Genomic DNA, 25626 nt, shown 5'->3' with positions numbered 1-25626 from the left:
AGAAAAGCCTCGTACATTGCCTTCATTGACCTTACAAACGCCTTTAACCTCGTAAGTAGGGACGGACTCTTCAAGATCTTGGCCAAAATTGTCTGCCCACCCATCCTACTCAGCATGATACAATCGTTCCACAAGGACATGAAGGGGACAGTCGTGTACGACGGCTCAACTTCTGAACCATTCAACATTAACAGTGGTGTTAAACAGGGGTGTGTTCTTGCTCCAACCCTGTTCGGCATCTTCTTCACGATCCTCGTCAAGCATGCCTTTGGAACAACCACTGAAGGCATCTATCTCCACACAAGATCTGCGGAAAGTTCTATAATCTATCCAGACTCCGAGCAAAGACAAAAGTACAGATGCGAATCTTCAGGGAGTTCCTCTTCGCCGACGACGCAGCGATCACCACACACACACAGCAGAAGGCCTGCAGCAGCTGCTCGACCGCTTTGCCGCAGCCTGTTCCGCATTCGTCCTGACAATCAGCCTGAAGAAGACACAGGTGATGGGACAAGATGTCAATGAGCTACCCTGTATAAATATAGCAGACTATGTGCTGGAGGCAGTTCACGAGTTTGTGTACCTGGGCTCCACAATCTCAGACACCCTTTCCCTGGACATTGAACTTAACAGGCGTATCGGGAAGGCTGCAACAACACTGGCCAGGCTCACAAAGCGCGCTTGAGAAAAGGCCAAACTGACAGTACACACCAAGGCACAAGTCTACATGGCATGTGTAGTGAGTACACTTCTCTACGGCTCGGAATCCTGGACCCTGCACTCTCGCCAGGAGAGACGGCTCAGTACCTTCCACATGCGGAACCTGAGACGCATCCTTGACATCACGTGGAAAGACCACGTCACCAACAACACTGTACTCGAGAGAACAGGAGTCCCTTCCATGTTCACTGTCCTGAAACAGAGACGCATGTAATGGCTGGGACATGTCACACGCATGGTCGATGGCCGCATTACCGAAGGACCTCTTGTATGGAGAACTGGCATCAGGAAGGAGACACACAGGAAGACCTCAGCTGCGTTTCAAAGATGCCTGCAAACGCGACCTCAAGCAGATGAACATCGACATCAACACTTGGGAGGCAGCAGCTGCGGACAGGTCTGCCTAGAGATGTAAAGTGCAGAAGGGACTCCAGCAATTCGAGGATGAACTGAAGAGACAGGCGGAGGATAATAGGCTTCAGAGGAGGTCTCGACCACTGTCAGACGCACCCGCTTCGGCGTTTATCTGCGCTCGCTGCAGTCGAGACTGTCATTCTCGGGTTGGCCTTCACAGCCACAGCAGGCGCAGCATCCAACTAGACTACAACAACTAGACACCCAGGGCACAACTCCATAACCCCACGGGATTGGCGGATGCATACTTCATATATTTATATGACAGTGTCAGACCACGAAGGAAGAATTGAAACAGAAATTTCCTTAAGTACTTTCGTATATATAATAATACATCTTCAGAAGGGTGAGTTACATGTACATTGAATTGGACATATATAGGCAGGAGAGAGGTGAAGTGAGGTACAATGATAAATGTATGACTGGGAATGGATGGATATAAATAGGGGGCTGCATCTTATGGGCCAATAGGCCCATAGGACAATAGGGCCAATAGGCCCATAGATGTATGTATGGCCCAATGGCCCACTGTATGGGCCAATAGGCCCATACATTGATATTAATAAGAGAGCGGATATTTACACGGTATTAGGGAGAGCAAATGTGTATCAATGATCCTACTCAAATCACCCTTTAACTGATCATTCAAAAATTTATTTAAATTATACAAACTACTGCTAATGTCCAAATTACGTAATTTTGTACTCTGTATTAGAGCAGATTCAATTATGTTCCTATTGAAAGTACTTTTACAATTCATTACTAAAGAAGCCATCTCCCAACCAATTTGGTGAGAATCTTCTTGACAAATGAACAAACAAAGCATTAGACAATTGGCCATGTCTTACAGAGTATTTATATCGCGATATTCTACATTTCAAATCTTTAGATGTTTGCCCAACATTGAACCTATTACAATCTTTACAAGGTATTTTATAAATGACACAATTATCACTACGAGGACTGTGTCTAACTAAAGGTTTTCTAACAGTATTTTCGTAATTAAACAATACATGTATATCAAAAAGTTTCAAGGCCTTGACAATATTTTCAAACCCAGAAAAATATGGTAAACATTATACATTCTCTGGGCGAATTTTCTCACTGCATATATTATTATAATATGTACGAAGTGCTTTGCTACGGCAAACTTCCAAAAAACTTAGTGGAAAACAAAGCTTGAGACCAATAGAATCAATATTCTTAAACTCTCCATCTACGAGTTCTGGACTAACAACCCGAAGAACTCTTAGATACATAGAGGAAAAAATAGAATTGTTCACATTGTATCTTTGCCCTGAGAAATAATGAACATAAGATGTTCGTAGGCCTTGGCCTACATAAGATGTTCATTATTTCTCAGGGCATAGATACAATGGGGAAAATAATTGTTTTCCTCTATGTATCTCTATGTATAACCTTCGGGTAGTTAGTCCAGAACTCTTAGATGAAGATTTTACAATTATTATTAATACATGTACCAGAATTACATATAAATTTATTATTTAAACTTAAATAAATTTTTTATTATATTTAAGGGAGCAATTTGTGTTACATATGTCAATATTAGCGAATTCACAGAACTAAATAATTTTCCTACGGGCTCACCATAGCCCGTGCTACTTGGAACATTTGGTCCAGGTAGCAAATCTAAAACAACAACAACAACTAAATTATAATTTGATCCTGGAGTAACACAATTTATAACAAATGCTTCAACAGCTGACAAATAACATTAAGAATATACATAACGTATTTTAGAGAATAATAAATGAATTAAGTATTTAAATTTGAAATTATTATTTGTTGAATTTGTAAGGAGATAAATAATGTTATAAAAGTGAATCTTAGCAAATTAATAACAAAATATTTATCTGATCTTTGAATATTTAAATGTGTTAAGAATGTTTCATACAACCATAAAATAACATATACAATTTTTCAAAGAATTTCACTTAAAGCACATAAATTTATTATTTAAACATGTAAAAACTAATATTTATATATAGAGAAGAAAATAGTTTCAGAAAAAAACATATATTATATAAATTATATATATAAATATTTTAACCATTTTTGGATTAAACATTGCTAAAAGTCCCTTTTTCCACACCTGACATGCCCACAACACTCTGGAAACGTTGATAATAGTTTCAACAATCTTCTGTGTATGCTGGGCTGGTATCTTATTTACCAGATCTCCCAACACATTGTTGGAAGAATAATATTAATTGATTAATATATAGTTAATCCTTCCTGCATACTGGTCAGTCTTGCCTCATGTAACTAGATTAGTGAGTTTCCGGACTTTCTGAATGATACTTCTCATAAGTTTCGAGTCTTTGGTGTTTTTAACTGGGAGTTAGTCTTAAGGGAGTGAATGGAGCCATCATAGAATTGTTTCCTTCACAGGTGAGTCATACATGACTGTTACTGCTCATTCTAGGCAAGACTGGTCGCTTGGAACAGTCACGGTGCCAAACGCTGACTCTTTCAACTAATCTGAAACACTCTGATAGAAGGAGCAGCTAACTATCCGCCCCCAAGGAATTGAAGAGTTTATGTGAGGGTATTGTCTTGTGTCGCGGTGTCCAGTGCAACACTCACACAGTCACCATGACAACAGTCACCATGACAACAGTCACCATGACAACAGTCCCCATGACAACAGTCACCATGACAACAGTCCCCATGACAACAGTCCCCATGACAACAGTCACCATGACAACAGTCACCATGACAACAGTCACCATGACAACAGTCACCATGACAACAGTCACCATGACAACAGTCACCATGACAACAGTCACCATGACAACAGTCACCATGACAACAGTCACCATGACAACAGTCCCCGTGACAACAGTCCCCATGACAACAGTCACCATGACAACAGTCACCATGACAACAGTCACCATGACAACAAGTAAACACAATATTTCTCCCCTGACAACAATAATAACAGATAACAGGAGAGGACTTCCAGGGCCTAACAGAACCAGGTGGGATAAAACGTTAAATGAATTGATGTTGTTGAGGCGGAAGACCATTACTGTTCCTGACAATAATGTTCCCATTTAGAGGTTCACCTTCCTTGTATATCCTTCTTGTCCTGTAAACACCTGCAAGATTAAGTGTTCTGTCAGCAGAAGATTCCCTGAGAAAACTACAGTCCTACAGCTTAAGTTAGTGACTCAGTTGTTAAGGAAGCCCCATCTGAGTCCTAAGTAGCCTGTCTTAGGTTTTCCAGCTATCTTAGACAGAGTGTCAAGATAGCCAACAATTTCGGGAGCTCCTTCACCCATCTTGGGTTTTTCACAATCTCCACCGAAGTAGGCATTAACTTTGACTGGCACGAGAGACTCGACACCAGTTGATGGATCAACCATCTCATGGCACATGTCTCTGAAGACAGACCTCACTAGGATCAATATGTCTTGCTCATGCCACTCCATTCCTTGCTCTCGCTTCCTTTGCAGCTGCCTCAGGAAGGAATTTTTGAGGCAGAATCCTGCAGGGGTCGGAACTTTCCAATAGCGGGAGTCCCACCAGGAAAACTGGTTCTTGACATGTCTGGGCATCCAAGGCTCAGCCTTCAAGCGGGAGAGGAGAGTCTTGCAGGTGAGAAACACCCGACGCTCTTGAGGCTCCAGCTGCTGCAGCACCTCCACCTCTGTCGCAGCCAGGCTACACCTCCACGACCCATCTTCTGTGTTGCTGAGCTGGATTATTTGTGAGGTGTCGGGTGTGAGGGGAGGTCTGCTGATCTTCTCAGGCCATGGCACCACCACCACTGGCACTAAGTCAACACTGACCAACAACAGCGGATACTCACTTCCCTGCCAGGCCAGTGACAGTGCCACGCCCACCTGCGTCCTGGTCAGGCCAGGTGGCACTAGACTAAGACGCTCGTCACCAATGGTGTGGCTCTTCAGGCTCTCTCTCACTCTATCATAAAACTTTGTTACAAAATTATTCCCATGGAGACTAGAATTTTTCGTCTTTATTTTGACTTTTAACTTATGACCGCTGGCTAAGACTTCTTTCTCTGTTTGTTGTATAACTTTAACTCTGACTCCAGGAAGCTCCTGGAGAACAAAATTAACGTCGAACTCATCGGGACAATAGAGCCTTGTACCATCTGCAGCGCTCCCAGACAGTTTCAGTTCCCCTCTGAAAATTTCATCTGAAACATTTTCTGTAATTTGTTGAAGTTCTTTCATTACTTCATTCTTGACCTCTTGTGCTTCACACATGGTGAAGTCAACCGTTGTCTTCTCTAAGTCTCTCACCAAGCTCCCCGAGTCAATACGGTTGAGAAGGTTCATTGCAGTTTTTGTTGGGTCATTATTTATGTGTTCAGTATTAGATGATGATTCAGGTTCACGTATATTGTACTTCAGGAGATACTGAGAGAAATGTCTACGGACTTCTTGTGGGGTAGTTCCCGCCCTGCAGGTAGGTTCAGGTTCTATAATAAATTCTGCTAAAAGTTCATGAACGTCATCATGAGCGAACATTGCAGCGAGGTGGGGAGGTGTGTGGCCGTATCTGTCAGGCAGGAGCGGCTGGGCACCAAGGCTCAGGAGGAGGAGGACGCAGCCTGACTTGCCATGAGCGGCCGCCTGGTGGAGGGCAGTGGTGGCAGCGGTGGGATCCACTAGTGTGTCTACAGCCAGGCCTCCCACCTTCACCAGGAGGTATATCAGCTGCTGCAGCCCACTTTGTGAGGCCACCAGGAGAGCCTGGGGTCCTGTGGACAACACCAGGAGAGCCTGGGGTCCTGTGGACCACACTCGGGATCCCCTAGCTCCTGCTGTCTTCTTGGCCCGAGTAGTCTTCTTGAAGTAGCTAGTGAAGAGAATTTCCTGAACGTCCAGAATCTTTTGCACCTGTTTCTTGTCGCTGGGGTGTGTTATCTTCTCCTGTAGGTCCTGCAGCTTGTTCCTTTCCTTGTTATAAATACTCTGTAAAATATGTTAGGTTATAATTACTCGTAATTATTATCACAACATTTTAATACATTGAACATTGCAAAACATTGGTTTCTAATATAATATATATATATATATATATATATATATATATATATATATATATATATATATATATATATATATATATATATATATATATATATATATATATATATAAAAACAATAGATGTTAAAAAAAATATATATAAAATTAAATGAAAAATATTATAATAATAATGGCTCTTGCAGATTTTTTAAACTATTGCTGTAAGGATGTTGTTGAAGAAGCCGAAATGCCTCACAAAGAATTGTTAATGTCATTTTTATCTTATACACTGATAGATACATGAATTATTACATATATGATATGCAATTTGTATACTTTAGACCAAAATAACTTTGTAGTCTCATCTTACCAAAATATACCAATTATTCGTCAATACTGCCAAAATATAATATTTAAATAGGTTATTATAAAATATTGTTGGTGTTGTAACATAATCGAAAATAGATAAAAACGCATAGAGTGGGGGCGAGTGAGGTGGAGGGGAGGAGTGAGGAAGAGTGGTCAGGTGAAAGGGAAAGTTTACAATGAGAGAAAATGGATTAGAGTACTTTAATTAGATAAGAGGTAGATAGGAAGAGTAGATAGTAGTAGAAGTGCTAGACAGAAGAGTGGAAAATGTAGGAAGGAGTAAGAAGAAATAGAAATAAAGGAAGAAGAAAGAGTAAGGGCTGCCACCAACCATTCAAGAGTTATTAATAAGATAAAGAATGGAACTTGTAAATCCAAAAATTTTAACTGATGTTATCACGTAACAACTGTATGCATTTATATCATATCATCAAGAATTATTAGGACATAATCTTTAGCAAGTAAACTTCAGAATGTTCTCTACTCTAGCTTTCACTAATATAGGCATAAATCCAAACTCAAGGGATCAGAATTAAAGAAAATTTAAAAGTAATTTAATCAATTATTAATTTGTATGTATATATTCAGGAAAATTCACAATCATATGGATATCATAACTCAACCCTTTCCCTTGATGATCATTTGTCAACATTAATTCAGAATTTAAAAATCACACAACATATAAATTGGAAAGCACAAAATACGTCAACCTTACAATTTCACTCACCAAAGTCTCTAAGTATAAGATGGTGAGCAAGGAGAGAGTGATGCGGCTGACAGCTAGAGTTCTCACCGGCCTGGTACAGGTCGATGGGACAGGTAACATGAGAGGCAGACATAGTCATGGCTACTGGAACGTCTCTCTCTTTCTCTGTATCTCTCAAATGTACAATTTATCGTTTATTTAAGGGGGGACTGGGAGCTAAACTCCGCCTACCAGCAGATAGCCTCTGACTATCTTCCTACCACACCTACACAACAGCTTGTTTGATGGAAAGAACACAGCCAACGTCTGCAGTTACCTGTTTAGCTGAGAGCGAGGTCACCTGATACGACTTGACCTCTACTTAACCTGTGACAATTAACACTCAAAAGGTGTGATTCTTGAAACACTAAGGGCCGACAGCGTGGCGCCGCCACTATCCTGTGTACTGACTCTCGTAAACATTTGAACTCTCGTTACACGTGAAATATTAAATAAACCCATTTATGGTGTTCCATTATAATATTAACAAAATTAACTTTAAATGTAATCAACAAAGGAAAAATGTGTTTATTCTGTTGAGCATGTTGAGCCTCGCTAAATAGGATAAGTGGGACGGTTCTACCTGTTAGGCGCAATATGTGTGCTTGTGTAGGAGAAAGATCGTAGTACCTTACTACACTAGTCAATGGAATATCATTGAATATATATAACTGCATATTGATAAATTTCCATAACTGGATGTTAGTTTAGTCATGCCTAGTTAAGTATGAATGTAGTGAGTTGAACGACTGACGTGGAGGTGGAGCACCTCACCCACATACAGAGTGAGGTGTGGAGCATGTACACTGACCTGCTCCAGAGAGTGGGTGAGGTGTGGAGCATGTACACTGACCTGCTCCAGAGAGTGGGTGAGGTGTGGAGGATGAACACTGACCTCCTCCAGAGAGTGGGTGAGGTATGGAGGATGAACACTGACCTGCTCCAGAGAGTGGGTGAGGTGTGGAGCATGTACACTGACCTCCTCCAGAGAGTGGGTGAGGTGTGGAGCATGTACACTGACCTGCTCCAGAGAGTGGGTGAGGTGTGGAGCATGTACACTGACCTCCTCCAGAGAGTGGGTGAGGTGTGGAGCATGTACACTGACCTGCTCCAGAGAGTGGGTGAGGTGTGGAGCATGTACACTGACCTGCTCCAGAGAGTGGGTGAGGTGTGGAGCATGTACACTGACCTGCTCCAGAGAGTGGGTGAGGTGTGGAGCATGTACACTGACCTGCTCCAGAGAGTGGGTGAGGTGTGGAGCATGTACACTGACCTGCTCCAGAGAGTGGGCGAGGTGTGGAGGCAGGGTGACTGTGGGCAGGCGACCTGTGGGGTCAGGAACATACAGAGAGCCGTCCATGTCCTTCACCATCCGGGCCGCCAGCTCCCAGTGTCCAGCGTCCAGGGCAGCGTGCAGAGGACTCGCGCCGGACTTGCTACATAAGGAGGACTGAGCACCAGCCAGGTGGAGGAAGCTGCAGGTCAAGGTGCACTTGGCACAAGCCGCCTGAACCATGAGCTGAGTCAGGCTCACCACTGACCTGCCTCGGGGCCAGCAGGCTCTCCATGGAGCCTCGCCTCTTATGGTGGATATTACTTCATCAACACCTGCACCAAGCTCTCTTACTTCATCAACACCTGCACCGAGCTCTCCCAACTCTTTAATTTTATCACGTTCTTGCTCCAGAACTTGAAGGAACACCTGTAAACACAATGTATTGTTGTAACACATTCACCAACACCTTTAAACACATTTTAGTGTTATTACTTCATCAACACCTGCACCAAGCACTCTTACTACATCAACACCTGCACCAAGCACTCTTACTACATCAACACCTGCACCAAGCTCTCTTGCTATATCAACACCTGCACCAAGCTCTCTTACCACATCAACACCTGCACCAAGCTCTCTTGCTATATCAACACCTGCACCAAGCTCTCTTACCACATCAACACCTGCCTTAAGCTCTCTTACTACATCAACACCTGCACTAAGCTCTGTTACCACATCAACACCTGCTCCAAGCTCTCTTACTACATCAACACCTGCACTAAGCTCTGTTACCACATCAACACCTGCACCAAGCTCTCTTACTACATCAACACCTGCACCAAGCTCTCTTACTACATCAACACCTGCACTAAGCTCTCTTACTACATCAACACCTGCACTAAGCTCTCTTGCTTCATCAACACCTGCACCAAGCTCTCTTACTTCATCAACACCTGCACTAAGCTCTCTTGCTTCATCAACACCTGCTCCAAGCTCTCTTACTACATCAACACCTGCACTAAGCTCTGTTACCACATCAACACCTGCACCAAGCTCTCTTACTACATCAACACCTGCACCAAGCTCTCTTACTACATCAACACCTGCACCAAGCTCTCTTACTACATCAACACCTGCACCAAGCTCTCTTACTACATCAACACCTGCACCAAGCTCTCTTACTACATCAACACCTGCACCAAGCTCTCCCAGCTCTTTGATCTTTGGACGTTCTTGCTTCATTATATGAAATAATACCTGTAAACACATTATATTGTTGTAACACATGCACCAACACCTGTATACACATTACGACGTAGACCGTGTGCACCATCTGCCAGCTGGTGTAACAGGTGCACCATCTGCCAGCTGGTGTAACAGGGGCACCAGCAGTTGTGCACCATCTGCCAGCTGGTGTAACAGGTGCACCATCTGCCAGCTGGTGTAACAGGTGCACCAGCAGTTGTGCACCAGCTGCCAGCTGGTGTAACAGGTGCACCAGCAGTTGTGCACCAGCTGCCAGCTGGTGTAACAGGTGCACCAGCAGTTGTGCACCATCTGCCAGTTGGTGTAACAGGTGCACCAGCAGTTGTGCACCATCTGCCAGTTGGTGTAACAGGTGCACCAGCAGTTGTGCACCATCTGCCAGCTGGTGTAACAGGTGCACCAGCAGTTGTGCACCATCTGCCAGCTGGTGTAACAGGTGCACCACCAGTTGTGCACCAGCTGCCAGCTGGTGTAACAGGTGCACCAGCAGTTGTGCACCAGCTGGCAGATGGTGCTGTGTTTCAAGAAAAGCACAGTTTTACCTGCCACAGGAGTGGCATCTATACCTATAATTACGAAATGAATGGTATAGTAAACAACACAGCTCAATTCCAACACAATGTCACACAAAATAATTGAATAAAATATCAAATAAATTGAAGTCTTTGAAAATTTAATTTATCAATGCAATTGGAAACATTGAAATGGAATTCGTGACATATTTAGTATTGCGTACATGTTGGTATTATGTGCAACAGAAGGCGCTATTTTTCAAAAATGCATGTTTTTACCTGTCACAGGGGTGGCATCTATATAGTAGGTATATAAAAAGACATGCCTTTTCGAATGCAACGTTGTGTCAAAATTTCAAAGTAATTGGTGAAGAACTTTCGGAGATTACTGCGAGTGTTGCTCTTACGTCCAACAGATGGCGCTGTTTTTCAAAAAAAACATAAATAAATAAATAAATGTTTATTTAGGTAAGGTACATACATAAAGAGATTTTACAAAGTTTGTTGGATTAATAGATAGAGCTAGTACATACAATGCCTAAAGCCACTATTACGCTAAGCGTTTCGGGCAGGAAAAACATTAATGACTAAAGCTTAAAACTAATGGGTAAAAAGAATAAAATGTGTTGAGAACAAAAAAAAAATAGAGGTAAAAGAGGGGGGAACATGGCTGAAAAAGCAGCACAAATACAATTACAAATTATAACAGACAATTACATTCAAACAGCGTTGTTTTGAAAAAAAAAACAAAAAAACAGACATGGGTTGACAACAGAGGGGTAAGGTAGGTTACAGGGAATTTATAAGGTAGTGCTTCGTTTTTATCTTAAATTGGTTGAGAGAGGTACTGTCTTTAACATGGTTGGGAAGATCATTCCACATTCTGGGTCCCTTGATTTGTAGAGCATTTCTAGTTTGATTAAGTCGTACTCTAGGAATATCAAAACTGTATTTATTTCTGGTGTGGTGCTCATGGGTTCTGTTACAACCTTCAATGAATCTTTTGAGGTCAGGATTGGCATTACAGTTCAGCGTTTTATATATGTATAATACACATGAGAGAATGTGCAATGACTTAATATCTAACATATTCAGAGATTTGAGTAGGGGTACCGAGTGATGTCTGGGGCTAGAGTTGGATATTGTCCTAATAGCAGCTTTGTGTTGAGTAATTAGAGGACGTAAATGATTTTGGGTAGTAGAACCCCAAGCACAAATACCATAGTTGAGATATGGATAGATGAGGGAGTAATACAGTCACCAGGGCAGGGCGGGGTACATAATATCTGATCTTAGAAAGAATGCCAACAGTTTTTGAAACTTTTTTTGATATATTTAGAATGTGTCCCTGGAAATTCAGCTTGTGGTCGATGAGAACGCCAAGGAATTTGCCATCTAATTTGTTACAAATTTGGGTATTGTTTATTTTGAGATTTATTTGATTAGAGGATTTATTGCCAAACAGAATATAAAACGTTTTGTCAATGTTAAGGGTGAGTTTGTTGGCAGTTAGCCAAAGATGGACTTTCTCTAGCTCAGTATTTACTGTGGCATTTAGAGCAAGGGGGTCAGGACTGGAGTAAATGAAGGTTGTGTCGTCAGCAAATAGAATTGGTTTGAGGTGTTGGGAGGCATTTGGAAGGTCATTAATGTAGATGAGAAAGAGGAGAGGGCCAAGTATGCTGCCCTGAGGAACACCGATGTTGATGGGTAGGGTGGGAGAAATTGTATTATTCACAGAAACATACTGGAGCCTGTCAGTAAGATAAGATTTGAGGTATTGCAGGGAGTGACCTCTGACTCCATAATGATGTAATTTAAGAAGGTTTTGGTGGTTGACAGTGTCAAAAGCCTTACGCAGGTCCACAAATAACCCAACAGGGAACTCCTTTTTATCAAGAGCTGCGTAAATCAAGTTAATCATACTAATAAGTGCATCGTTAGTGCTTTTTTTGGGTCTGAAGCCATATTGACAAGAGCTAAGTATATTATGTTTGGCTAGAAAAGAGTAAAGCTGCTTGTAGATTAGTTTTTCGAATATTTTTGACAAGTTAGGCAGGATTGATATAGGTCTGTAGTTGTTAACATCTGTGAGATCACCACATTTGTGGACAGGGGTTACTCTTGCTTTTTTTTAGAATGTCTGGAAAGGTTTGGAGTTCAAGTTCAAGTTCAACATGTTTTTTTCCTGTCACAGGTGAGGCATGTATATAGTAGATATGTGAAAAGACGCACCTATTCGAATGCAACGTTATGACAAAATTTCAAAACAATCAGTAATGAGGTTTTGAAGATTTCCCCTCACATGAAAAATACATGAAAAACTCAGTTTTTCAGAAAAAAACATGCTTTTTACCGTCGCAGACGTGACACTTATATAGTACGTATATAAAAACATGCTCAGATGCGAATGAAACGTTGTGTGAAATTTCAAAACAATCGGTGAAGATCTTTCGGAGATTAGCGGTTATGCACAAACGAACATTTTTAATTTATATTTATATAGATATAGATACTAACTGTACCCGGCCACGCGTTACTGTGGCTCAGCAATGCACATGCGTTGTTGAGCCACAGTAATTTTTACCGGTCTCCCAGTCCACCCCACCACTCCCTCCTCCCCGGTCGGGAGGAGGAGAGCCATTAGGCCGAGCGGACAGCACGCTGGACTTGTGATCCTGTGGTCCCGGGTACGATCCCGGGCGCCGGCGAGAAACAATGGGCAGAGTTTCTTTCACCCTATGCCCCTGTTACCTAGCAGTAAAAGAGGTACCTGGGTGTTAGTCAGCTGTCACGGGCTGCTTCCTGGGGGTGGAGGCCTGGTCGAGGACCGGGCCTCAGAGACACTAAAGCCCCGAAATAATCTCAAGATAACCTCCCCCCATCCCCTCGTCCTCCCAACCATTCCTCACTCCTCCATCCCCTCATCCACCCGACCATTCCCACACCCCCGTCCCCCTCGTCCTCCCCACCATTCCAACCGTCCCTTTGTCCTCCCACCATCCCCCACTCCACCGTCCCCTCGTCCTCCTAACTATTCCCTAATTTAACGTCCCCTCGTCCTCCCCACCATCTCCCACTCCCCTGTCCCCATGTCCTCCCGAACATTCTCCATTCGCCTGTCCCCTCGTCCCCACCATCCCTAACTCCCCTATTCCCTCGTCGTCTCCACTATAACCCGCTCCCTTGTCCCCTTGTCCTCCACACTATCCCCAGCTCCCATTTCCTCATCCACCCCACCATTCCCCACTCTCTCGTCCAATGCATTTCCAAATGATCTGATGTTACCATCAGAAAATTAGGAACATCAAATGATCTGATGTTCCCATCCCTGAAATATAAGAAAAACAATTAAAAAAACAATTTAAAAACTATGAAAAAATAAAAGAATAAGCTATACTGGCAAAATGATTGGTATGGTAAACAACATAGCTCAACTCCAATGCAATGTCACAAAATAATTAAATAAAAATATAAATATATAAATAAATATCTATGAAAATTAAATTTATCAATGAAATTGGAAACATTGAAATTGAATCACAACAAATTTAGTATTGCATGTGTTGCTCTTACGTGCAATAGATGGCACTGTTTAAAAAAAGGATGTTTTTACCTGTCACAGGTGTTGCATCTATAGTTATACTCACAAAATAAATGGTATGGTAAACAACACAGCTAAATTCCAACGGAATATCACACAAAATAATTAAATAACAATGAAAATAAATCGAAATTTATGAAAATTCAATTTGAGGGATGGAACGTTGTGTGAAAATTTCCAAATATATATATATATATATATATATATATATATATATATATATATATATATATATATATATATATATATATATATATATATATATATATATATATATATATATATAAATATATATATATATATATATATATATATATATATATATATAAATATATATATATATATATATATATATATATATATATATATATATATATATTTATATATATATATATATATATATATATATATATATATATATATATAAATATATATATATATATATATATATATATATATATATATATATATATATATATATATATATATATATATGTCGTACCTAATAGCCAGAACGCACTTCTCAGCCTACTATTCAAGGCCCGATTTGCCTAATAAGCCAAGTTTTCACGAATTAATGTTTTTTCGTCTACCTAACCTACCTAACCTAACCTAACCTAGCTTTTTTTGGCTACCTAACCTAACCTTAACTATAAATATAGGTTAGGTTAGGTTAGGTAGGGTTGGTTAGGTTCGGTCATATATCTACGTTAATTTTAACTCCAATAAAAAAAATTGACCTCATACATAGAGAAAAGGGTTGCTTTATCATTTCATAAGAAAAAAATTATAGTAAATATATTAATTCAGGAAAACTTGGCTTATTAGGCAAATCGGGCCTTGAATAGTAGGCTGAGAAGTGAGTTCTGGCTACTAGGTACGACATATATATATATATATATATATATATATATATATATATATATATATATATATATATATATATATATATATATATATATATATATATATATATATATATATATATATATGTCGTACCTAGTAGCCAGAACGCACTTCTCAGCCTACTATGCAAGGCCCGATTTGCCTAATAAGCCAAGTTTTCATGAATTAATATATTTTCTCTAATTTTTTGCTTATGAAATGATAAAGCTACCCATTTCATTATGTATGAGGTCAATTTTTGTTTATTGGAGTTAAAATTGACGTAGATATATGACCGAACCTAACCAACCCTACCTAACCTAACCTAACCTATCTTTATAGGTTAGGTTAGGTTAGGTAGCCGAAAAAGGTAGGTTAGGTTAGGTTAAATAGGTTAGGTAGTCGAAACAATTAATTCATGAAAACTTGGCTTATTAGGCAAATTAGGCCTTGCATAGTAGGCTAAGAAGTGCGTTCTGGCTACTAGGTACGACATATATATATATATATATATATATATATATATATATATATATATATATATATATATATATATATATAAATATACATATGTCGTACCTAGTAGCCAGAACGCACTTCTCAGCCTACTAAGCAAGGCCCGATTTGCCTAATAAGCCAAGTTTTCATGAATTAATTGTTTTTCGACTACCTAACCTACCTAACCTAACCTAACTTTTTCGGCCACCTAACCTAACCTAACCTATAAAGATAGGTTAGGTTAGGTTAGGTAGGGTTGGTTAGGTTCGGTCATATATCTACGTTAATTTTAACTCCAATAAAAAAAAAAAATTGACCTCATACATAATGAAATGGGTAGCCTTATCATTTCATAAGAAAAAAATTAGAGAAAATATATTAATTCATGAAAACTTGGCTTATTAGGCAAAAAGGGCCTGTATAGTAGGCTGAGAAGTGCATTCTGGCTACTAGGTACGACATATATATATATATATATATATATATATATATATATATATATATATATATATATAACTCCTTTTTTATATGTATATTAACTCCATGTTTATATAATATATGTTTATATTATATGTTTATAAATATATGTTTATATTAACTCCATATATATGTAACTCCTTTTTTGTAACAAAGTTCAAATATAGTAAATATATATGTGTACATAAAAAAGAATGGGGGTGGTAGGAGAAGATAATATTAGTGTTCAGTGAGAAACCACAAGGTCTCCTCTGAATACTTTTTATTTTCTTCTCCGAGGCTATGGGTCCCCACATTGGCACGAGAGGTGGTACCCTCACAAACTTATATATATATATATATATATATATATATATATATATATATATATATATATATATATATATATATATATATATATATTAAATATGACCGAAAAAGTAAGATTAATAATTCTAACACGAATTTTCTCAATCTTTCGTACATTTCGTTTCACTGTTGGAGGAAAATCAAAAATCAATTCTCCAAAATTCATTTTTATTTCTAGTCTGACGCGACACGAGCACGTTTCGTAAAACTTATTACATTTTCAAAGACTTTAGTTCACAAATTAAGCCATTAAGGAACTATTATTATATGAAACCGGCCATATACTGCAGGTATGTTGACGACATTTTTACACAGGTACCTGATGTCAGACATCTGCAAGAGCTAAAGGAGGCATTTGAGCGGAGTTCCGTGCTGCGTTTCACTTACGAGATGGAAAAGGATGGGAAGCTGCCCTTTCTAGATGTAACAGTCATGGAAAAGAGCGGAGGTTTCCACACTGCAGTCTACACTAAGGAAACGAACATAGGAATGTGCCTAAATGCCAAGAGCGACTGCCCAGATAGGTACAAGAGGAGTGTTGTTAACGCATATATCGACCGTGCTCTCAGCCACAGCTCAGAATGGAAGCAAGTCGACGAAGAACTCTGTAGGGTAAAGCAGGTAATAGTCAACAACGGCTTCTCCAATGGTTTCGTCGAAGACATCATAAGAAGGAAAGTGAAACGCCATGCAACCTCTGAAGAGACAACCAACACAACACCTATACCCCCTATTAGACTATTTTCAGGAACTTCTTTTCCACAGCTCATAAAACGGAGGAAAGGGTCCTGAAAGATATTGTTAATAGAAACGTCATCCCAACAGACAAAAATCAGAGGATACAACTGACGATTTACTATTAAACCAGAAAAACGGCCAGCCTACTCATGAGAAACTTTCCAGACACAAAACAGAACGCTTTAAAAGAGACCAACGTCGTCTATGCCTTCAAATGCCCTCGTGGGGACTGTAAGCTCCAAAAAATCCAGTATATAGGCAAGACAACAACATCTCTTTCTAGGCGTTTAACGATGCATAAGCAACAGGGTTCCATTAAGGAACATATAATCTCTTTCCACAACCAAACCATCGCCAGAGAAATCCTAGTAAACAACACAGAAATCATCGATAGATACAGCGATAGCAGGCGGCTTGACGTTTGCGAGGCACTATATATATATATATATATATATATATATATATATATATATATATATATATATATATATATATATATATATATATATATATATATATATATATATATATATATATATATATATATATATATATATATATATACCCTTAATATATATACAGGGACGCCTTAATCCGCTTGACCATCACGACCGGACATAAGGAAGTGATAGCCGAAGCTATTTGAACCACTTATGTCCGGTCGTGATGGTCAAGCGGATTAAGGCGTCCCTGTACATACCAGTTGCGTTGCTCCTGGCAGTATGGGTTCGAGTCACTTCTGGGGTGTGAGTTTTCAGTTGTATATAGTCCTGGGGACCATTCAGGCTTGTTTGCATTTGTGTTCCTCGGATTACCATCCGAGTGCCGGCGGGGAAGTGGTTCAAATAGCTTCGGCTATCACTTCCTTATGTCCGGTCGTGATGGTTAAGCGGATTAAGGCGTCCCTGTACATACCAGTTGCGTTGCTCCTGGCAGTATGGGTTCGAATCACTTTTGGGGTGTGAGTTTTCAGTTGTATATAGTCCTGGGGACCATTCAGGCTTGTTTGCATTTGTGTTCCTCACGTGTGCCCCAAAGAATGAGGTGATTTGATAAAATGGTATGCCCAAGATTACCATCCGAGTGCCGGCGGGGAAGTGGTTCAAATAGCTTCGGCTATCACTTCCTTATGTCCGGTCGTGATGGTCAAGCGGATTAAGGCGTCCTTGTACATACCAGTTGCGTTGCTCCTGGCAGTATGGGTTCGAGTCACTTCTGGGGTGTGAGTTTTCAGTTGTATATAGTCCTGGGGACCATTCAGGCTTGTTTGCATTTGTGTTCCTCACGTGTGCCCCAAAGAATGAGGTGATTTGATAAAATGCTATGCTTAAGATTACTATCCAAGTGCCGGCGGGAAAGTGGTTCAAATAGCTTCGGCTATCACTTCCTTATGTCTGGTCGTGATGGTCAAGCGGATTAAGGCGTCCCTGTACATACCAGTTGCGTTGCTCCTGGCAGTATGGGTTCGAGTCACTTCTGGGGTGTGAGTTTTCAGTTGTATATAGTCCTGGGGACCATTCAGGCTTGTTAGCATTTGTGTTCCTCATGTGTGCCCCAAAGAATGAGGTGATTTGATAAAATGCTATGCCCAAGATTACCATCCGAGTGCCGGCGGGGAAGTGGCTCAAATAGCTTCGGCTATCACTTCCTTATGTCCGGTCGTGATGGTCAAGCAGATTAAGGCGTCCCTGTACATACCAGTTGCGTTGCTCCTGGCAGTATGGGTTCAAGTCACTTCTGGGGTGTGAGTTTTCAGTTATATATATATATATATATATATATATATATATATATATATATATATATATATATATATATATATATATATATATATATATATATATATATATATATATATATATGTCGAACCTAGTAGCCAGAACGCACTTCTCAGCCTATTATGCAAGGCCCGATTTGCCTAATAAGCCAAGTTCTCCTGAAATATTATATTTTCTCTAATTTTTTTCTTATGAAATGATAAAGCTACCCATTTCATTATGTTTGAGGTAAATTTTTTTTTATTGGAGTTAAAATTAACGTAGATATATAACCGAACCTAACCAACCCTACCTAACCTAAACTAACCTATCTTTATAGGTTAGGTTAGGTTAGGTAGCCTAAAAAGTTAGGTTAGGTTAGGTAGGTTAGGTAGTCGAAAAACAATTATTTCCTGAAAACTTGGCTTATTAGGCAAATCGGGCCTTGCAAAGTAGGCTTAGAAGTGCGTTCTGGCTACTAGGTACGACATATATATATATATATATATATATATATATATATATATATATATATATATATATATATATATATATATATATATATATATATATATATATATATATATATATATATATATATATGTCGTACCTAGTAGCCAGAACTCACTTCTCAGCCTACTATTCAAGGCCCGATTTGCCTAATAAGCCAAGTTTTCCTGAATTAATATATTTACTATAATTTTTTTCTTATGAAATGATAAAGCAACCCTTTTCTCTATGTATGAGGTCAATTTTTTTTTATTGGAGTTAAAATTAACGTAGATATATGACCGAACCTAACCAACCCTGCCTAACCTAACCTAACCTATATTTATAGGTAAGGTTAGGTTAGGTAGCCAAAAAAAGCTAGGTTAGGTTAGGTTAGGTAGGTTAGGTAGACGAAAAAACATTAATTCATGAAAACTTGGCTTATTAGGCAAATCGGGCCTTGAATAGTAGGCTGAGAAGTGCGTTCTGGTACGACATATATATATATATATATACATATATATATATATATATATATATATATATATATATATATATATATATATATATATATATATATATATATATATATATATATATATATATATATATATATATACCAGCCAGCTCACCCCTCCCGAAGCCAATCAAAGGAGAGGCACATGCAGTGTTTGTGGGACCAACATCAGCATCAAGTCTCCAGAGTCATACGCCAGCATGGTGACTGTCCTGGGTCAGGGAGGCCTCCCGTGAGAGGAGGCAGCACTCAGGAGCCTGTTGCACCAGTACAAATCGCAACACATTACATTGCAACAGACGACCTGCTAGAGGCAATTAAAGCAACGTCAACCAGGACACTCACCCACATCCCAAAGGCCTCTCGCCCATTTGCTGCAGGGAAATACACGGACCTCATCGCAAAAATCAACAGAGGGACAAATAACCTTGATGCACCTGATACCATCAAAGCCTGGCACAATATGTTACTTTTTGGCAATGCATGCTTAGGTGTACCAGACAGAGGAGGCAAGACACTGGCCTCATCCGTCAATAAAGCAATTAGGGATTTTCCTAGGGCTGACAACCTAGTCCGCCTCCCCAAACACACCAAACACCGCCGAGGCAGACCAAGTACGACAATCAGCGACAACAGAAAATTAGGTACCCAAGTCAGCAAGAAAATTGAAGAGGGCAATACAGTCGGGGCACTCAGGTTGATCACAAGTGAGGACAAAATTTTGCCCAGGGATGAAACCACAGCCCAAGCACTGAGAGAAAAACACCCCCTCAGGGCCGTAGGTGGACCTCCCCCACAGGTCAGGCTCGCCCCTAACCAGGAACCTCTCGTCCTCCGGGAGTCAGAGGTTTATAAAGCTATCGTTTCATTTCCCCCGGGCTCCTCAGGAGGCTACACAGGGGTAAGACCTCAACATGTGAAGGAAATGGTGAACCCTGTTCTTGGCCCAGCTGCAGAAGCGCTCCTGACAGAAATCACAACGTTTGTCAACAACTGCCTCGCCGGGTTAATCCCTGATGAAATCAAACCATTCTTCTTTGGTGCATCCCTATGTGCCCTGAAAAAGAAGGGGGGAGGGATCAGACCCATTGCCGTTGGTAATACCCTTCGCCGCCTAGTTGCAAGGGCTGCTGTCAGAAGTATCCGAATGGAAGCAGCCACCATGCTGCAACCCAACCAGCTGGGGTTTGGAGTCCCCCAAGGCTGTGAAGCAGCGGCTCATGCTGCACGAGCCTACATTAGCTCTCTTACTGAAGACCAGGCAGTAGTAAAATTAGATTTTAAAAACGCTTTCAACTCGGTCAAAAGGAAAGCAATCCTCACTGCAGTCCAGGAACATTGCCCAAGCATTCTCCCGTTTGTGTCAGCAGGCTACAGCAAAGACTCAACCCTCCTGTTTGGCAAACATGAAGTCACCTCAGCAGAGGGAATTCAACAGGGTGACCCACTTGCACCGTTCCTCTTTTGCATAGCGGTTCGAGAAATTACAACCAGACTGTCCAGCGAGCTCAACATCTGGTTCCTGGATGATGGCACTCTGGCAGGCACACAAGATTCCCTGCTAGAAGACCTACAGGTGGTGAAGACACGGGGGGAGTCCATGGGTCTCGTTCTTAACCCCTCCAAGTGCGAAATTATTGCATCCAGTGAAGTAATCATTAGAGCAGTGAAATCAGTTCTACCAGAAGCCTCAGTCGTTAAACCTACCGACAGCACACTACTCGGAGCACCTCTGGGCCACAATGCCATTGCTGCAGTCCTTGACGAAAAGTTTAGAGACCTAAAGAGGATGGATGGAAAAGAGAATTGGGGACTTGGACTCCCACGATGCCCTCTACCTTCTCACAAAGTGCCTTACCTTGCCCAGGCTAACATAATTCTTAAGGTGTGCACCAACTTTTGGCAACCCACTTCTAAATCAATATGATGATCTCCTCAGGTCAATATTCAGGAAGGCGCTCAACCTAGATTTAGATGACAGTCAGTGGGACCAAGCAACACTACCAGTGAGATTTGGAGGGATAGGCATACGAAAGGCAACTGAGGTAGCACTTCCAGCATTCTTATCCTCATGTACAGCAGCCAACGAATTGGTAGGGCAGATCCTACCAGAGCGTATGAGAGAGACAGCGGGAACTCATGATCAAACGTTCATCGAAGCAGCCAGACAATGGGACACCATTGCACACCCTCAACCCCGACCACAAGTCCCAAAAAACCACAAGCAGGCCCACTGGGATAGCCCCATAATGGAAAAGACTGTCACAGCAATGATTGACAACGCTGATGCTGAAAACAAAGCCCGCCTCCTAGCGGTAACAGCACCCCACGCCGGGGATTTTTTATTTGCTGTGCCCAATGCAGCCCTGGGAACTCGCCTCAGTCATGACGCTCTCCGCATTGGAGTTGCCCTTCGCCTTGCCGCCCCCATCCTCACCGAACATAGGTGCATCTGCGGAACTGCGATGGCAGACCAATATGGTCGTCATGGTCTGGTATGTCGTAAATCACAGGGTAAAATTGCAAGACATGAAGAAGTCAACGACATCATCAAGAGGAGCCTCACCACAGCCCGCTGCCCGGCACAAAGAGAACCACACTTATCCAGACCTAACGACCCTCAGAAGCGCCGTGATGGGGTCATCTTGCTACCTTGGAAGGATGGTAAGCAAGTGGTATGGGACTACACGTGCGCTGCCACACTGGCCAGTACCTACCTCTACTACAGCACACGTGAAAGCGGTGGTGCTGCTTCTTTCAGGGAATCGCAGAAAATTATTAAATACAGAGGTCTAGCACACTGCTACAGCTTTGTTCCGATCGGCTCGGAGACCCTCGGTTCGTGGGGAAAATGTGCATTGAAGTTCCTGAAGGAATTGGGGGACAAATTGATCAGCGCTGCAAAAGACCAGAGAGCAAAAAGTTTCTTGTTCCAGCGCCTCAGTGTTGCGATTCAGAGGGGAAATGCCTGTTGCGTCTTGGGCACTAGTCCAACTTCAGAGGAATTCGAAGAAGTGTTTGACTTGCAACAATGATCGAACCCGTCTGTGACATTCATCAATGTTTCTCATTGTTGTGTTTTTCAAGAGATCCATAACCTTTAAGCACCTTTTTGCATTATTATTTTTGTATCAACCCATGTATATCTTGTAACCATCAAATGCATAATAAAGCACAAAAATAAAAAAGGAAGGGGGTGGTAGGAGAAAAGCACACAGAAACTGTATTGGAGGGGATCTAAACATTCCCTCGAATGCGTTATGCGTGGTTTCCTCCGAGGCTATGGGTCCCCCTTCTTCCAGCTAGAGGTGGTACTCTTAAAAAAAAAAAAAAATATATATATATATATATATATATATATATATATATATATATATATATATATATATATATATATATAAATATATATATATATATATATATATATATATATATATATATATATATATACATATGTCGTACCTAGTAGCCAGAACGCACTTCTCAGCCTACTAAGCAAGGCCCGATTTGCCTAATAAGCCAAGTTTTCATGAATTAATTGTTTTTCGACTACCTAACCTACCTAACCTAACCTAACTTTTTCGGCCACCTAACCTAACCTAACCTATAAAGATAGGTTAGGTTAGGTTAGGTAGGGTTGGTTAGGTTCGGTCATATATCTACGTTAATTTTAACTCCAATAAAAAAAAAAAATTGACCTCATACATAATGAAATGGGTAGCCTTATCATTTCATAAGAAAAAAATTAGAGAAAATATATTAATTCATGAAAACTTGGCTTATTAGGCAAAAAGGGCCTGTATAGTAGGCTGAGAAGTGCATTCTGGCTACAAGGTACGACATATATATATAAATATATATATATATATATATATATATATATATATATATATATATATATATATATATATATATATATATATATATATAACTCCTTTTTTATATGTATATTAACTCCATGTTTATATAATATATGTTTATATTATATGTTTATAAATATATGTTTATATTAACTCCATATATATGTAACTCCTTTTTTGTAACAAAGTTCAAATATAGTAAATATATATGTGTACATAAAAAAGAATGGGGGTTGTAGGAGAAGATAATATTAGTGTTCAGTGAGAAACCACAAGGTCTCCTCTGAATACTTTTTATTTTCTTCTCCGAGGCTATGGGTCCCCACATTGGCACGAGAGGTGGTACCCTCACAAACTTATATATATATATATATATATATATATATATATATATATATATATATATATATATATATATATATATATATATATATATATATATATATATATATATATATATATATATATATATATATATATATATATATATATATTATTAAATATGACCGAAAAAGTAAGATTAATAATTCTAACACGAATTTTCTCAATCTTTCGTACATTTCGTTTCACTGTTGGAGGAAAATCAAAAATCAATTCTCCAAAATTAATTTTTATTTCTAGTCTGACGCGACACGAGCGCGTTTCGTAAAACTTATTACATTTTCAAAGACTTTAGTTCACAAATTAAGCCATTAAGGAACTATTATTATATGAAACCGGCCATATACTGCAGGTATGTTGACGACATTTTTACACAGGTACCTGATGTCAGACATCTGCAAGAGCTAAAGGAGGCATTTGAGCGGAGTTCCGTGCTGCGTTTCACTTACGAGATGGAAAAGGATGGGAAGCTGCCCTTTCTAGATGTAACAGTCATGGAAAAGAGCGGAGGTTTCCACACTGCAGTCTACACTAAGGAAACGAACATAGGAATGTGCCTAAATGCCAAGAGCGACTGCCCAGATAGGTACAAGAGGAGTGTTGTTAACGCATATATCGACCGTGCTCTCAGCCACAGCTCAGAATGGAAGCAAGTCGACGAAGAACTCTGTAGGGTAAAGCAGGTAATAGTCAACAACGGCTTCTCCAATGGTTTCGTCGAAGACATCATAAGAAGGAAAGTGAAACGCCATGCAACCTCTGAAGAGACAACCAACACAACACCTATACCCCCTATTAGACTATTTTCAGGAACTTCTTTTCCACAGCTCATAAAACGGAGGAAAGGGTCCTGAAAGATATTGTTAATAGAAACGTCATCCCAACAGACAAAAATCAGAGGATACAACTGACGATTTACTATTAAACCAGAAAAACGGCCAGCCTACTCATGAGAAACTTTCCAGACACAAAACAGAACGCTTTAAAAGAGACCAACGTCGTCTATGCCTTCAAATGCCCTCGTGGGGACTGTAAGCTCCAAAAAACCCAGTATATAGGCAAGACAACAACATCTCTTTCTAGGCGTTTAACGATGCATAAGCAACAGGGCTCCATTAAGGAACATATAATCTCTTTCCACAACCAAACCATCGCCAGAGAAATCCTAGTAAACAACACAGAAATCATCGATAGATACAGCGATAGCAGGCGGCTTGACGTTTGCGAGGCACTATATATATATATATATATATATATATATATATATATATATATATATATATATATATATATATATATATATATATATATATATATATATATATATATACCCTTAATATATATACAGGGACGCCTTAATCCGCTTGACCATCACGACCGGACATAAGGAAGTGATAGCCGAAGCTATTTGAACCACTTATGTCCGGTCGTGATGGTCAAGCGGATTAAGGCGTCCCTGTACATACCAGTTGCGTTGCTCCTGGCAGTATGGGTTCGAGTCACTTCTGGGGTGTGAGTTTTCAGTTGTATATAGTCCTGGGGACCATTCAGGCTTGTTTGCATTTGTGTTCCTCGGATTACCATCCGAGTGCCGGCGGGGAAGTGGTTCAAATAGCTTCGGCTATCACTTCCTTATGTCCGGTCGTGATGGTTAAGCGGATTAAGGCGTCCCTGTACATACCAGTTGCGTTGCTCCTGGCAGTATGGGTTCGAATCACTTTTGGGGTGTGAGTTTTCAGTTGTATATA

The 25626-nt window shown here is 40.2% G+C and overlaps 1 protein-coding gene across 3 annotated transcripts in view; it reads right to left on the bottom strand.

Annotated features, from left to right (window-relative positions):
• Positions 1 to 1435: 1435 nt before the first annotated feature.
• Positions 1436 to 25626, bottom strand: part of LOC138350969 (poly [ADP-ribose] polymerase tankyrase-1-like) — a 413045-nt gene continuing 388854 nt past the window's right edge. For all 3 annotated transcript variants that reach the window (XM_069302435.1, XM_069302445.1, XM_069302441.1), the window contains 2 exons: positions 8544 to 8972; positions 1436 to 6101 (listed from right to left, as the gene is read on the bottom strand). In XM_069302435.1, the coding sequence (XP_069158536.1) occupies positions 4329 to 6101; positions 8544 to 8972 (2202 nt within the window). In that variant the 3' untranslated portion in view covers positions 1436 to 4328. The remainder of the gene's footprint in view (positions 6102 to 8543; positions 8973 to 25626) is intronic.

This window comes from Procambarus clarkii, chromosome 5, assembly GCF_040958095.1.
Source record: "Procambarus clarkii isolate CNS0578487 chromosome 5, FALCON_Pclarkii_2.0, whole genome shotgun sequence".
In the NCBI taxonomy this organism is placed as follows: domain Eukaryota; kingdom Metazoa; phylum Arthropoda; class Malacostraca; order Decapoda; family Cambaridae; genus Procambarus; species Procambarus clarkii.
Note: the sequence above shows the minus strand (reverse complement) of the source record. Positions and strands in the feature narration are given on the sequence as shown.